The sequence below is a fragment of the Henckelia pumila genome, chromosome 1 (assembly GCF_033568475.1).
Source record: "Henckelia pumila isolate YLH828 chromosome 1, ASM3356847v2, whole genome shotgun sequence".
Classification (NCBI taxonomy): Eukaryota; Viridiplantae; Streptophyta; class Magnoliopsida; order Lamiales; family Gesneriaceae; genus Henckelia; species Henckelia pumila.
The window spans coordinates 103,462,487-103,479,085 of NC_133120.1; the positions used below are offsets into that span (position 1 = coordinate 103,462,487).

Genomic DNA, 16,599 nt, shown 5'->3' on the forward strand with positions numbered 1-16,599 from the left:
AAATAGATAAATAAGATCCTTTATGTTTCATTTTTAGTCATGATTATAAAATAATTTCGAAGAATATTTATTGTGATAAGAAAGAAAGTAGAGAAAATATTGAAAAAATTTTGCGAGAGAAAGTGACGGAGTGCAATTAAAAATAAAGAATAAATTATATATTAGGTGTCATTAATAACATTATTTAAAGCAACTATATAAGCAAGACGGTGCGGTGCGGATGGTTTTCTGTAAAAAATAATAATAGTAAAAAAAAAAACCGCACCGTGGAGGCCGTGCGGTTTCATATTTTTTAAAAAAACTGCGGTTATTTATAAAAAAATAAAATGAAAAAAGCGATGTGTTGTGGTGATATGCGATCGATTCAGGCGATTATTGAAAAATTTTGATCAGCCCTAGTAAGTACATTTTATTATGACAAATTAAAATATGAATTTAGATTCAGACCAATTTAGTTCAGATTCTGCGCGTTCACTTGTACACAAGATTCAAGTTCGGTCTAGAATTCCCCCCGCTTTTACATATGTACAACATGTCAAGAAAAACCCATCATAGAAGTTGTTAAGCTGAAGCATCAGCTTTGCAGATTGGAAGATCATTCTCCACTGTTGGAGGAATCTTGAGAATGGGATTGCTCTCAAAAAAATTCACCGGCTTCAGATCAAAACTTGACGATACAGTCGGCATGATTGGGAAGTCTTCTTGACATGGAATGTGATGAAACCCCAATGTGTACCACACAACAATATCTCGGTTCTCAATGGCTCGGTTTCTGCAACAAGAACATTTAAGCGGTTAGAAACTAAAAGGAACCAGAGCAAGGACTATAAACCTTTTAACAAATGTTGATGCAATAATTTCCAACATATTACCTGTTAGACCATACTTGAAGCGTGTCCTCCCCGTGACTCTGATACACAAATGACCCGCCAGCCCATTGTTCGGTCTCATTATAAGGAGTAACCCATATTTGGTTGTTGGTGAATGCTCCTCTCTTTTGAGGCAGATCGTTTAAATCAAGCAAATTAGCAGCCGTACCACCAGGGACCAACTTGTAGCCGACCGGGTTCCCCACCCTTGTTTTCTTGGTAGGATTAATGACATGGAATTCCGAAGGGTTATAAAGATTAAGCTTAAGTTGTGCATCCTTTTCGGTCTTTGCCACATTCCTTACAGTTTTCAAATAGCTCAATCGGGGTGATTCTCCTGGCGAGGTGTATTCCCTTTGGATACTGACATTCACGAAAGAGTTATCCGAGCCATCAATGTCCATGTCTAGGTAGAATGTGATGAAGTGGTCGTGGATTACGCCAATGACATTTTCGGACAAAAGGGTTCCATACAAGTTTTCTTGTGGGTTAAGTTGGTTCATATTTGAGTAAGGAGTGCCTTTCACCATCAGTATTCCACTGAGGCCAACCTACAAAAATAGCAGACACCATCAATTCTTTATATGATCAATTAGAAACAAAACTAGAAGACATTTCCCTTTAAAGAGGAAACCTCTTTAATTGGACATCATTTTCCTGGACAATTGTTTATACTTTATATAGCTAATGGAGGTTTGATAGATAAGCACAACACTTCACAAAAGCAGTCACGGAAGATAGAGTAATACAAAGCCGGCAACACTTTTTAGTCCAATATCTTTGGCTTTGAATTTGTTAGATGTTGTACATGACGTAAGTTAACATAGAAATCACATTTCTGTGATGAGTCGCAGCTTTAAAACCATCGATCAACACTAAATCACAGTCACAGCTTCAAAAATATCAATCAATACAAAGTTATGTGCATGGTTTGATTCAACTCACCTCTGTTCTTTGTGTACGACCTTAACTCAGGAGAGCATAACAATTGACCACTCAGCTAAAATTATATTCCCCAATGGGGCTAAAGTCATAATTTCATTCAATAGTACAACCGTCCACAAAGCATTTTCAACTCGATAAAGATTAATAATGAAGCCAAATTCAGAAAAAGAGTAGCATATGTATATAATATAACCTACCTTAGCTCTTATTAGTCCATCAGTTTGGAACTCCCAATCAACGATGTAATCGTAGTTGGCCACAGATGCAGCCATCCTGACCACCAGCGTCACTTTCGGCCTCACCTCTCGAATCTGCCATTCGTTTCATCAAGTAACAAAAACATCGTAAATATTTAATGATGATGATCAAACAAGTTTTGGAGTTTCTCATTTCTTTTCTTGGTTAAAAAAATAGGGTAGGTAATGAAACCATGATGATCTTACTTCCACTTTGATTTATTTAAACAAATAATAACAAACAGGAAAATTTTAAAATAAAAACACACAATTAAACCATAGTCTCATACCTCCATTCCAGTAATTGGACTCTCAGAATGCCTCCACCCGATTTCACCTGCATAGCTCTCAAACACACAGACCATATTAGACCGGATATATGGTGTTCCATCGGCTGCTGCAAATACACCATCCATATAATATGCATTCCGGGGACAGTCATTCAGGGGGTCGAGTGGCATTGCCTGCAACCCGAACCCGTATTCCCCTGCATCCATATATGTCTTGAAATACCATGCATCCGTAGGATCCATATATGGAACAAATAGCTCTGATGTGAAACCTTTGTACATCACTTGCCTCCTGACTCCAGTAGTCGGGTCTAGAACCATGGCCCGGGAAACAATCACCCCAGCTCGAGGATCAGGCTTGAGGTGAAATTCCCAGTTTGCCCACTTAACCAAATGGTCGTCTTCTACAGTAAAACTAGGACCTTTTGGCTGCTCCATGGAGATTGGGTTCACTAGCCTTTGATACGAATTCTGCGCAGAAAAACGATAGTCTGTGTTTGCTGCATTTGGTATCGGTATGTTTTTCCCTTTATCGACGATCTGCACGATCTCTTTTGTGTCCAGATCAACAAGAACAGTAAGGCCTTCAATTGGCCTCATGTAAAAGTTAGCAGTGTCTTTCATGGAGTAGCATTGTACTTTAATTAATCTTCTGTTCTCCTCACTCTTACCTAAAGAACAATGCACAAAACAGAAAAGCTCTCAAGTACACAATTTCATAATGATGAAACAGCAAATAATATTTAAGCTCAGTCCAAATTATGATTTCTTTATGTCCAACATTCTGGTTCAAACATGAACTTAACAGCAGCATCTTTCTCCTCATGGGAAATCTAAAATATTCCCAATGAGTGCATAATTTGGATCTATATATAGCCTAAGAAAACGAAGGCAAATTTAAATCCCTTCAAACTAAAGTACATAGTTAAGAATATACTAAAATGGGGCCACAGTTTCTTACCAAACCACCCAGTAGAGATAGGCAAGCAAGCAAGGTCCACCAGATCCACCCCGCGCTCCAACACCGTCCGATTAAATTCAGCACTCGTCAGTGGGGCCCAAATCACCGAGTTCATATCTTCCACGGTCATGGTCGGGTACCCATATACCCGGCCCATCTCTTGGCGGGTCACGGCACCGGAAACCAGCTCCACCGTCAGCGCGTGGGTCTTTCCGCCAGCACGTGCAACGACGGAGGCGACCCTCGGCGGTAGAGGCTCACCCTTCCCCCATGCGATCACGGCTTCCTTTTTCGGCTCTTGAAGAACTACAGAGTGTAGCGCATACACTGAGTTCTTGAAAAGATCGAGACTTTGAATGATTTTTTGAACTCTATTCAGCTCTGAAAGCGTGAGGGGGTCCAGTGGGTGGTGGGGCACGTCGGCGGAGTGGCTGCGCTTGGGATTAGTGTGCTTCCGCAAGTTGTCGGGTTTATTTGATTGGAAACGGTTTTTGGAGGCGCACCAACGAGCGTTGGTGGCGCAGTGGAGCAGCTCAGCCCGGTTGGACGGCGGAGATGGGAAGTTGGATAGAAGGAAGAGTAAGAATAGCACAGCTCCAAAGAGACAGAATATGTAGCGGAGGAGATTTTTGAGTTCCATAACTTTCAAACTTCACTTCTCTTCCCAGTACTACGATTGATGATGGATTAAGGTCACAGTTTGCGTTTCGATAGGATTGAGGAAGCTATAATATACATGGAGACAATAAGACGCAACAACTAATAATTTTCCCATTATATATACGTGGAGATATCGATATCCAAATAATTATTTTCAAAATTTTGGTACGAAAAAAATCCATGTTGATATCGTATAGATATGTTGATATCGTATAAATATCAAAAAAAATTCGATATTTTAGTACGGTATGTCAACCCTGTATATTTCATCGAACATGATTAATTAGTTATCACTTAGCGATGATTCACTTGTCCCCTTGTCCATATTATCAAATTCAGAATTCCATATGAATATAAAATCCAATCCACTTATCAATAATTTGGAAATGCATTTTTAATAAATGATTAATGGAGAGATTCAATGCGGCTTTCGAGTTTTTACAATTACAAAACTACATTTCTTTAAGTTTAACAATAACTACATGATTTATTTTAAAATTTTCAAACATAATAACGAAAATTCTTATGTTGAGAAGCAGAAAAAATATAGAGTGAAATTATAATTTGATCTCTATCATATAATTATATAACATTAAAGAGAAAAGAAAGAAAAGGAATGGCCCTAGGCCGCTAAGTCATAAATATTATAATAATAATAATAATAATAATAATAATAATAATAATAATAATAATAATAATAATAATATATCAATCTCTTAACTAGACTAATTTGATTACTTTAATAGATATACAATACTCCTACTACTACTTCCATGTTTCAAGCCTATATTATATAACTATAACTTAAAATATATGGCTATGCTGCTGAGACCCAGGACTTTGAAAAAATCATGTAACCATTTTCCCACTTCGGTCTTTGGAGGATAAATAACTTAATAAGGCTACACGCAGAAACATTACCAGTAATTCCATTTCAGTTTCTAAATAATGGTTCGACTAATTTGCTTTTTCATACCTTATTATGAAAAAATCAAGGCAACACTTTATTTTTATATTTTATATTTTCTTATTGTTGTACTTGTTAGGGGTGATCACGGTGCGGTTTGACGGTTTTTTATAAAAAATTCAAACCGAATTGTCAATTGCGGTTCGGTTATATTTTATTTTTTTTGTTGCGGTTTTATATGTAAAATCGTTTTCGCGATTTTCGGCGGTTTTAAGCGGTTGCGGTCGGTTTGCGGTTTTTTTTAATGATAGGTAAAATGAAAAAAAAATAAAACTATTCTAAGTATTAGAATAATGAATGAAAACTATAATAAACAAAATAAAACTAAATAAAATAACACTCAAGCGACAAAATAAAGTTACTAAACTATAATATGTTTAGGCAAGGTTGAAGATTAATATTTGTATAGAAAAATAGTAAATAGATTATGAAGAGAGAGAGGAAATTTTTTTTTGAAGAAGTGTTGGGAGAGAAAAGAGTTGAGGCGACATATGATCGAATATATTGTGTATATTATATACAATGTGCTATAAATATAACTCTAGCTAAATACTAATATACACGGCGGTGCGGTGCGGGGCGGTTTGGGCCAAAAATTATAATCGAACCATGGCGGCGGGGCGGTTTTCATTTTTTTTTAAAACCATGGTTATTTTAAAAAATGAGATACGACGGTATGGGGCAGTGCCGTGGTCGGTTTAGACGGTTTTTTAAAAAATGTGATCAACACTAGTACTTGTACACTAAAACAAATCAATTCAAAGTACAATTCTGTAGCTAGCGCCTAGCATGCATCTAGCTCACGTGGGTAGATCTTACCCATCGATACCAGGAATCTGAAACTGGACTAGTGACTACAACAACAATACTATCTTAATTTCAAAAATAAATTTGAAATTATTTTGGCATTACTCTTTGATCTTTTTTTTTATATCAAAATTTGTCGTCGTTTGTGCCATACGTGATACGACCACATTGGTTGCATCAGTCAAGGCAAAGGCTGATTCAGCTCTGCACCCACCCCATGACGTATCCTTCTGGAAGCATTTTATAACATTATTACCATAAAACAAAATGCCTGGTCCCCATATATAACATGTACGTGAATGAATGTTGCTTCTTACGTTATGAATGTTGCATACTAGTTAATTTAGAGTTAACTAGCAAAAACATTGAATTATTTTACAGTCTCACTTGTATAAGCTGTTACTAATTATTAATAATTTGACAAAAAACCCAGAACAAAAATCTTATAAATCCTTTGTCGTTAACAAAGAATATAATCCAATTCATAGCTACATGGCCCTTCGCCCAGCCCTGAACCTCATGTTCCCATAATTCCCTTTAGGCTGTACAGTACGCGAGTCAGACCATCCAGCCCAAGCCCGAGACCAAGAGAGAAGATAGTTATCAAGCTGCAGCCGCGGCCTTGCAAACTGGTAGGTCTTTTTCAACATAAGGGGCAATTCTCAGAACAGGATTCCTCTCAAAGAAGTTAACCGGCTTCAAGTCGAACCCGGACGACACCGTCGGCATAATCGGGAAATCCTCTTGGCATGGAACGTGATGAAATCCTAGTGTGTACCACAAAACAATGTCCGTGTTCTCTATCGCTCGATCCCTACACAAAGTTTCAACACTTTTTTTTTTCAAATACAAGTGTAATTAGCAAATATAGCTTAATGGGAATGAAGAATCGGGGTGTTACCTGTCAGACCATACTTGAAGAGTGTCATCACCGTGACTCTGGTACGCAAACAAGCCTCCTGACCATTGCTCCGACTTGTTGTACCGAGTGACCCAAATCTGGTTGTTCGTGAAAGCACTTCTCTTTTGTGGAGTATCCTCGGGATCCAGCAAACTAGCAGCGGTGCCGCCGGAAGGTACGAGCTTGTATCCGACCGAGTTCCCCACTTTGGTTTGCTTATTCGGGTTGATCACGTGGAATTCCGATGGATCATACAGCTTCAACCTCAACTGAGCCTCCTTCTCTGTCTTGGCCACGGTTTTGTTCACCTTCATGTAACTCCTTCGAGGAACACTGTTTTTCGTGTACTCCCTCTGGAGATGAACGTTTACGAAGGAATTATCTGTGCCATCGATGTCCATATCGAGATAGAAGTTGATGAAATGATCGTGCACAACTCCGATTATGTTATCTGCTAACAGGGTTCCGTACATATCTTCCGAATCGTTCACTTGGTTCGTGTTGACATACGAAGTTCCCTTAACGATCACCATGCCGGTCAGTGAAACCTGCAGAATGATTTCACTTTTATTTTCACCGAAAATTAATTATGATCCAAACCACAGAAAAAGCGAGAATGTTACTGACCTTAGCGTGAATCAGTCCATCGGCATGGAACTCCCAGTCCACAATATAATCATAGTTCGCAAGAGTTGCGACAAATCTCGCTACTAATGAAACCTTTGGCCTTGCCTCTCGTAGCTATATATCCGTAAAAAGAACAAATTAGATAACCCGTAACAAATTAATGAACATTTGCACAATCATTGTATATACGCGGTGGTACCTCTTGGCCTATAACAATTGGGCTCTCAGTGTGTCTCCAAGCAGCATCCCCTGAATACCTCTCAAATATACATATCATATTAGGCTTAACATAAGGTTTGCCGTCCGCTGCAGCAAATACAGCATCCATAAATTTCGCGTTCCGCGGGCAGTCATTAAGCGGGTCGAGAGCCAATGCTTGGAGCCCGAATCCGTATTCACCAGCATCCATGTAAGTTTTGAAGTACCATGCCTCCTCAGGGTCCATATACGGCACAAACAATTCCGATGTAAACCCTTTGTACATCACATTCCTAATCGCACCGCTGTCCGGATCCTTGATCTTGGCCCCGGAAATCATGACTCCGGATCTCGGGTCGGCCTTCAAGTGAAATTCCCAGTTCGCCCACTTGATTAGATGATTATCTTCGATGACAAAGTTGGGACCATTGGGCTGCTCCATTGAAATGGGGTTTGCGAGTTTGATGATCGCCGAATTATCTGCCGACAAACGGTAATCTGAGCCAGTGCCTTTGGGGATGGGGATGTGCTTCCCTAAGTCCACGATTTCAACTATTTCTTTTGTGTCCAAATCAGTTATTACAATGATTCCTTCAATAGGTCTCATGTAGAAGTTTACGGTGTCCTTGATGGAGAAACATTCTAATTTCACTAATCTTCTTCCATCCTCGGACTTGCCTGAAAATATTATATATGATGTGTGAAATGTGAATCATAAGCACCAACAGTTCGTACAGATATAGAATGTTCAATTCGATCCAAATTCCTCAAACCAATCGAAATTTTCAAGAAATTGGTTTCTATAATTCCAGGCATGGTCCAATGTGAGACTCCTTGCTTAGCTGAAATTTAGACCGGTCCCTTCCCAAGAGAGTCATCATCGTAATACAATTTTTATATAAAATCATATTTGTGTATATATAGAGAGATGTATGAGTGAAATCTCTAACGTCATTGCGAAAGCAAATTTGTACCATAATAATTATTTAAAAATTAAGAACATGTTAGATCTAAAAAAAATTAAGAACAAGTCATTTAATTGAATATGTAAATATATTATATTATATTATATTGCATAACATCAATTTCTCGGGAAGTTCGAAGTTAAATAATATTATTTAACTGAAGATTCCAATGGTGACCAAGGGATATTAAATTTATTTTAACATGAAATCTAGCTAGCTTCCATAGTAAACCTTGCTCATTTTTATTTTTTTTTTACTAAAAATGAGATATCGATCGGGGTTAATTAAACTTAAATCTTAAAAAAAGAATAAAAATGATGATTGATGATTGTTATATATGGGGAAAAAAATAAAAATAAAGACTTACCAAACCATCCGGGAGAAAAAGGCAAGCAAGCCACATCCTCGGGATCCACTCCTCTCGCCGCAACCGTGCGATTGAAATGAGCACTCGCGAGCGGAGCCCGGATGGTAGCCTCCATATCCTCCATCGTCACCAGCGGGTAGCCTGAGATGAGGCTAGTGTCCTGCTCCGCCACCGCCCCGCTCTCAATATCCACCGTCAAGATGTAGTTCTTCCCGGCGGAGCGTGCAATCACCGAAGCTTTCCTCGGCGGAATCTCATCGCCCTTCCGCCACTTGAGGACCACCTCCTTGTCGGGCTCTTCCAAAACCAGGGAGTGAACCGCATACGCCGACTCGTCGAAGAATGCTACGATGACTTTCTGCACTTTGTTCATCTCCTGGATGGTGAGCGGATCTAGGGGGTGGTGAGGCACGTCGGCCGTGTGGTCATGGCGGAGGAATGCGTCGGTCGGGTGGCGGAGGATACGGTTCTTGGAGGTGCACCAGGCGGAGTTGGTGGCGCACCGGAGCAGCTCCGACCTGTCGGAGAGTGGGTTGGGGAAGTTGAAAACAACGAAGACCGTGACAACCACTACGCCGAAGACGAATAAGAGGCAGCGATGGATATGCTTGCCTTCCATCTTCGATAGATTAATATTTCGTGTGGTGTGGAGTTTTTGCTATCTCTAGGGGGGTGTCTCTTTAATTCTTTACATATATATATAGCAAAGAAACTTGGAATGCTATTTACTAGGTTTAATGGAAGACCAATTAGGTGAAAGATGTTAGGTTTAAATGTTAGGTTTAAATTTATTAATTTTATATAATTTTAATTCGTCTACGGTCAATGGTCATCATATAGTAGAAGAAGAGAAGGGTAGGTGTGGAGATAGTACACTAATATCAAGGCCAATTATCTTATTACATGATTTACAAATAATTTCAAATTACTTCCCGATTCTATTTGGAAATCTATCGTTTTTAAAAAGTTTCTTTATTAATTAGAAAATTAAGATCCTAAATTTAAAACCTACCAACTTATATAATGTTATATTTCACGTGTTAGTTATCATGGATTTCAATTTTTCATTTGAAAATTCATTTTATTTTGTATTACTATTACTTTTTTTAAAGCTTGTATTACTATTACTAACACAAATAAAAAAGATATTAATATGAGATTTGATATATTGGTTTGTTGTAAATAACAAAATATTGATCGAAATTCAAAGATTTCAAATCATAGAATCAAAACGCGAGGTAAATGAAAATCTAATACTTAATTTGTCTATGTTACAAAATGATAATATAGTTGAAATAAAGCCTAATTTTTAGAGGATAGGCTCGTTTACTTTTCAACCTACTTCTGTTATTCATACCTTAATTAGTCAAAACATATATGATTATGACGGCAAACATGGTCATAACTCATAATGAAGCATATGTAATGCTACGCCCAATAATTCAAGTGAACTAGTATAAGGAAGTGGTACGGGGCAAGGGTCAATTGGGGGAATAATAAATTATTAAATTGTGAGATTAATGTCCATAAAAAAGTATGCATTTATATGAGCGTATATATATAGCTTCTAATTAAAATGATTATTTTTTTGCATACATATATATGGGTTATTCTATTGAATCTCTACTATAATATATACAACAAATCATAGTGCAAAATGATGCTATTATTAAATATCGTGTACAAAAGCAGCTTATTAATAATTTTTAACATTATCAAGTGATGAGATCTTTACATATGACTTCCTCCCGATCATATCGATCAGAGGCTACCATTTAATTTGATGTTGTATTTTTTTCGAATCGAATGAAAGATCCGTTTGATCCATCAAATTAACACATTTAATGAACACTCTCGTAAGAATTTTCAGAGTGACATATTTGGATAGGTTGGTAGCCTCCTTTTTCTTGTGTTCGTCCCAATCAAGGTTGATATTCACCTAACCACATGGCCCGATTTCCACGAACTTTCTCAAAGTATTTTTAAGGATTTGTTTCCGACTATAAAGCTATATGTTTTATTTGGGATGAAAAATTAATTTTAAAGATTTTAAAAAAAAAATAGTAAAAAATCCGGCTTCAAATGCATTTGCATGTGATTCCAATCACACTCCATTTATATTTTCAGCAGAACAGAAATTATATAAAATGGAGTGAAATAGCTAGCCATTACAATTTACAAGAAAGACGCCCCCCCAATTGGTTCAACTACCAAGAGCACGTGCCCCTCACTACGTTGTTGTTGAATGGGTTCCATTATTTTATAGCTTTTGAGTTTGACACTTTCATCTCGGATATTTATTTGGTACAACATACCAAAAATATTGGTATGAAAAAAATTTATATCGATATCGATAATGAAATTTTGAAATTTTGGTATGAAAAAAATTCATATTGATACCATATAGATAACAAAAAAAAATTTAGTATATCAAAAAAATATCTGTATATCAAAAAAATTCGATATTTTAATCAGGTATGACAACCCTACTTTCATCCACCAAACCCATAAAATTCGTCCACAAAATACAAATACGTGCACACGCTTGAAAAACCGGCTCAATTGTTTCTAAAAGTTTCTTTATTTTATATATGTACTTTATCAAATATTCAAAATATAGTTATCACCCATGAAAATTTTTTGTTCTCATGATCCAAATATTTTATAATTTAGTGCATACTTTTTACACTCAATAAATTGGTTTACGACATGATTTGATCGGATAATCTCTTCTTTTTTCCCCCTAAATATCGACTAATCAAAATAGAGAAGCAAACATGTAATGGGACGACATTATTTGAAAACACAAGTATTGATGAATGATGTAGCATATATGGTTGCCTTTCTCAATTATTATATAATTCATTTGTAATCAAATTGCGAAGGCAGCGGACAGTGGTGGAGCCTTCAAATTTCAATCAATTCAGAGCCACACTTCGGAATGCTGGGTGGGACGACACTGACAGGTGGTGGAGCAACTAATTACTTGTGGCGGCTTCAATTTTTTTTTAAATAAAAAAGTAAATATATAAAAATTTAAAATTTATAACATTTGGGATTCCATGGTGTATTTACTATTTGTATCGTTTTAAACTTTAAAGTTCATCTAAAATATATACAAACATTCTTAATATATATATATATAAACAAATTTTTGTTCTAAATGTTGCTGTCATCGAAAAACACATCCGCCTACCTAATTATCCCATGCTTCCGAAAACTATAATCTATCTGAAAATTTTCAGGTTCCTATGTATTTTTTTAAAAAAAATTAGTATTTTATAAATGAAAAAAACTTAAAGCATGTGTTTGGATTTTTATAAAATAATTTTTAAATATAATTTTTTTAAAAATATTTTACAAGTATAGTTTTTAAAAAATACTTGAGAGATATTTTTTAGAATGAAACCATGGAAAACAACATTACTTTTGAAATGTTAAAATATTTTTATAGAATAGTTGTTCAAACACATATTTATTCTTGAAACAACTTTTAAAATATTTGAAGAATTTTTTAAAAAAAAAACTATTTTTATAAAAACGTTTTATAAGTATATGTCACAACATAACAATATTATCTGTCTAAAAATATTTAGAGAAAACTATCGGAAAATTCAATCAAATTATTTCAGAATCAAAAGTCCACAAAAATATACGTTTTTATCACAAAACTATTCCGCAGCTTTTTATCCCAAAAAATATCATAATTTTCTCACAATAAACTTATTAGAAACTTAATCCAGGAAGACAATTTATTTGGAATGTTAATGTCAATAGATCATGGGTGAATTGTCCAAAAATCCCTAAACTCAATTATAAATGTGTGGACAGTCCCTGTGTCATAAAAAATTCATCTGAACTCCCTGACATCTTAGTTTCATGTGCAATCAGTCCCTAAACCCTCAAAATGACATAAATAACCTTTTATTCTCCATTCCCACGCTAAAATCTCTTCTCCTCCATTTTGCTGTCATTTCTTCCAATCAATGAGCACCAAGTACAATGGGCTTGTCAATGGCTTCTCACCTCCACATCGTCATTCTACCACCAAATACAATTTTCAATAAATGGGTATCTTTTGGGTTCATAGTCATCCCCACCAAAATCCAATGATCAACCAAAGCTCGTAAAAGTTGGAAATCCAAGCTAAAAATAACTTTAAATCACCATTCTATTATAACAAAAATGAGAATCAGAAGGGCCTTCGAAGATCCACTTCAAAAAGAGCCAAGAAAACAGAGTATCAACAAAAATCACTGTAAAATTATTTTGTATAAGTTTTTCAAACAAAAAAAAACTGTAAATTATTTTTTTCTACAGTCATTAGTCATTTAAATTCTCGTTCCCACATGATTATCATTTCATCAACACATTGAAATTTGAATTTTTAATTAATTGCAAGAATGAAATTTTTAATTGAATTGTTGTGAAAGATTGGATCGTTTGGAGTAGAGATTGAATATTTGAATCCATGTCTATTTTGTTATAATTATTATTATTATTTTTTTACTGTGATTTCTTCCAATTGCATAGTTGATTTTGCAAACTATCATTATTGATTATTATTTTTATAATAGTTTGGTTCTCAGTTTTTTTTTTCAAAAATATCGATAATATTTTATATAATGATGATGTGCACAATTTTCTATTTTGTCATAGTTTTTGTCTACGAATGAGAATGAAAGATTTTGGATGGAAAACATTTAAAAGATTATTGAATTTGTTCTATATTGCTAGCAACTTGATGTGATAATGTTGCCTTTCTTTCGATTTTGAAGTTGGTTTGACAAAGAATCATCATTTTATTGTTTATTCTATGATTTTGTGCATACTGTTAATCAAAAATTTTATTGGTTGGTGTTTTACAATGAATCATTTGTTTGAGTAATAATGACATACTTTGATATTAAGGTTCAATTAAAAAAATTTGAGATTTTTTTTGGAATTCAAAGTACAAAAATATTTAATTTGTGTATCTATTAGAATAAACTGAGCACTAGAACACATAAATTGAGTATTTGAATTGTATGAGACCATTTGATTTCAATATTCAATCCAAAAAAATTGGATATTTTTTGTTAAGATAAAACTATCGAAGTTGGCTAACAATTAGAGTAAATTGAACACTAGAACAAGTAAATTTGGTATTCAAGTAGATATAGTCATTTGATACCAAGGTTCAATTAAAAGAATGAGTACTATTTTGCGAAATTGAAGTACAAATTTATCTATATTAGATATCTATTAGTATATATCGAGCACTAAAACACATAAATAGGATATTTGAGATCATTTAATGTCAAGGTTAATTTTTAAAAAAAAACAAACAAACAATTAACAAACAAACAAATATGGTATTGTTTTATTGAATCGAAGTACAAAAACATCAAATTTAAGTATATATTAGAATAAATGGAGCATTATAACACAACAATTAGATATTCGAATATATTAACAATTTCATGTTCAATGTCAACCATAATCATTCAACCGAAAACTCAAATTGGATCTAATTGTTTGATTGACTCTTATATATACCTTATTGTAAAATATACATGATTTACTAAAGTGTGTACCTTATGTTTGAACAAATTTACCGGATATGTTCTCAATTGACTCTTATACATACCCTATTTCAATTTTAGTGTACCGAAAATACTAAATTATGTACCATATTTTAACTTTAATATACCGAAACTACAACTTCATTTATAAACTAATCACATTCACGTTCGATGGAGACCACAATCTTCCCATTGAATAGTCAAATTTGATAACAATGTGTTCTATTAACTCTTATATGTACCATATTTTTACTTGGATATACCTGGTTTACTTTTGTTTAACTATTTTATTATTTACATATCAATTGACATTACTATCACTTTTTTGTGTTAATACTCAAGTTGGAAAAATATGTGCTATATGCACCTCGTTATGTACCTCATTTTAATATTATTGTACATTATTTACGTATATATTTACCCTCATGAAGTGAGAAATTAAATCTTTATATTATACTAGTCAATTGATATAGGTGAAACTTGTTATAGTTAAGTGAAACTTGTTTGAGTAACTATTCCATGATTTGAACATCTCAAGCATATATCAACTTGTTTGAGTAACTATTCTATGAGTAACTATTTTATTATTTACTTATCAATTGAAATCACCGTCATTTTTTTGTGCAAATACTCAAATTGAAGAAATATGTGCTATATGTACCTCGTTATGTGCCTCAGTTTAATATTATTGTACCTTATTTACTTGTATTTGTACTCTCTTGAAGTGAGAAATTAAATCTTTAGATTATATTTGACAATTGATATAAGTGAAACTTGTTTGAGTAACTATTCCATGGTTTGAGTATTTCAAGCACATCTAAACGTACACCCCTCATGGCTGAGATATCGGTGATATCTAAATGAATTAATATCTTGCATGTAGATATTTCATAGACATTATTCATGAACTACTTACAAAGAATTTGATGACATGTTTGGCTATCTTAATTTATATGCTTGTGCAAATATGTCATTAATAATTTAATATGAAAATAACTATCTCTAATGGTGTTTGGTACCCAATCACATTTATGTTTGGTGAAAACCACATGCTTTTCACGGATATAGATATTTGATAAAAATATACTCTGTTGACTCTTATATATACCATATTTTAACTTGAATGTATATGACTTACTTACATATATACTTTATTTAGTTATTTCATTATTTACTTATCAATTGACATTATTGTATCTTTTTGTGTAAATACTAAAATGTGAGAAATATGTGCTAAACCCACATCGTTATGTACCTTATTTTGACACTATTGTACCTTATTTATTTGAATATGTACTTGATTTCAGCATGCAGGGCAACCACGTGCATCCCCACGTCCGCGTGGGTTGCCACGTGGGTTGGGCGAAAAATTCCTAAAAACCCACATGAGACCCACACGCATATACTCGTCCGTGTGAGTTGGACAAAAAAATCTCGGCACTCATATTTGATACATATGTACTTTATTGTCCTCAATATGTACCTTATTTTAACATGTTTGTACTAGATATACTTCAAGTTGTATTCGATTATTTACCATAGCTTTTATGCTAAAGACATTTCATATATACTTTATTTAGTTCTTTCATTATTTACTTATCAATTGACATTATTGTATCTTTTTGTATAAATACTAAAATGTGAGAAATATGTGCTAAATCCACGTCGTTATGTACCTTATTTTGACAATATTGTACCTTATTTATTTGAATATGTGCTTGATTTTAGCATGCACGGCAACCACGTGCATCCCCACGTTCGCGTGGGTTGCCACGCGGGTTGGGCAAAAAATTCCTTAAAACTCATATGAAACCCACGCGCATATACTCGTCCGTGTGAGTTGGACAAAAAAATCTCGGCACTCATATTTGATACGTATGAGTGCCGAGATATGTACCTTATTTTAACATGTTTGTACTAGATATACTTCAAGTTGTATTCGGTTATTTACCATAGCCTTTATGCTAAAAACATTTCATATATAATTTATTTAGTTATTTTATTATTTACTTATCAATTGACATTATTGTATTTTTTTGTGTAAATACTAAAATGTGAGAAATATGTGCTAAATCCATGTCGTTATGTACCTTATTTTGACATTATTGTACCTTATTTATTTGAATATGTACTTGATTTCAGCATGCAGGGCAACCACGTGCATCCCCACGTCCGCGTGGGTTGCCACGTGGGTTGGGCAAAAAATTCCTTAAAACCCATATGAGACCCACGCGCATATACT

General features: G+C 34.5%; 2 protein-coding genes across 2 annotated transcripts; both read right to left on the reverse strand.

The window, feature by feature from the left end:
- Positions 1 to 402: 402 nt before the first annotated feature.
- Positions 403 to 4,027, reverse strand: LOC140880969 (amine oxidase [copper-containing] gamma 2-like). Its single transcript, XM_073285891.1, has 5 exons — positions 3,302 to 4,027; positions 2,341 to 3,011; positions 2,012 to 2,125; positions 873 to 1,420; positions 403 to 772 (listed from the first exon to the last, which is right to left on the reverse strand). The coding sequence occupies exons 1-5, from the start codon at positions 3,939 to 3,941 to the stop codon at positions 562 to 564; spliced, it is 2,184 nt and encodes a 727-aa protein (XP_073141992.1). The 5' UTR covers positions 3,942 to 4,027; the 3' UTR covers positions 403 to 561.
- Positions 4,028 to 6,031: 2,004 nt separating this feature from the next.
- On the reverse strand, positions 6,032 to 9,479 carry LOC140875240 (amine oxidase [copper-containing] gamma 2-like). The gene is made up of 5 exons (XM_073278880.1): positions 8,794 to 9,479; positions 7,463 to 8,139; positions 7,264 to 7,377; positions 6,637 to 7,184; positions 6,032 to 6,549 (listed from the first exon to the last, which is right to left on the reverse strand). Exons 1-5 carry the CDS (start codon positions 9,410 to 9,412, stop codon positions 6,339 to 6,341), a joined length of 2,169 nt encoding a protein of 722 aa, XP_073134981.1. The 5' UTR covers positions 9,413 to 9,479; the 3' UTR covers positions 6,032 to 6,338.
- Positions 9,480 to 16,599: the final 7,120 nt, after the last annotated feature.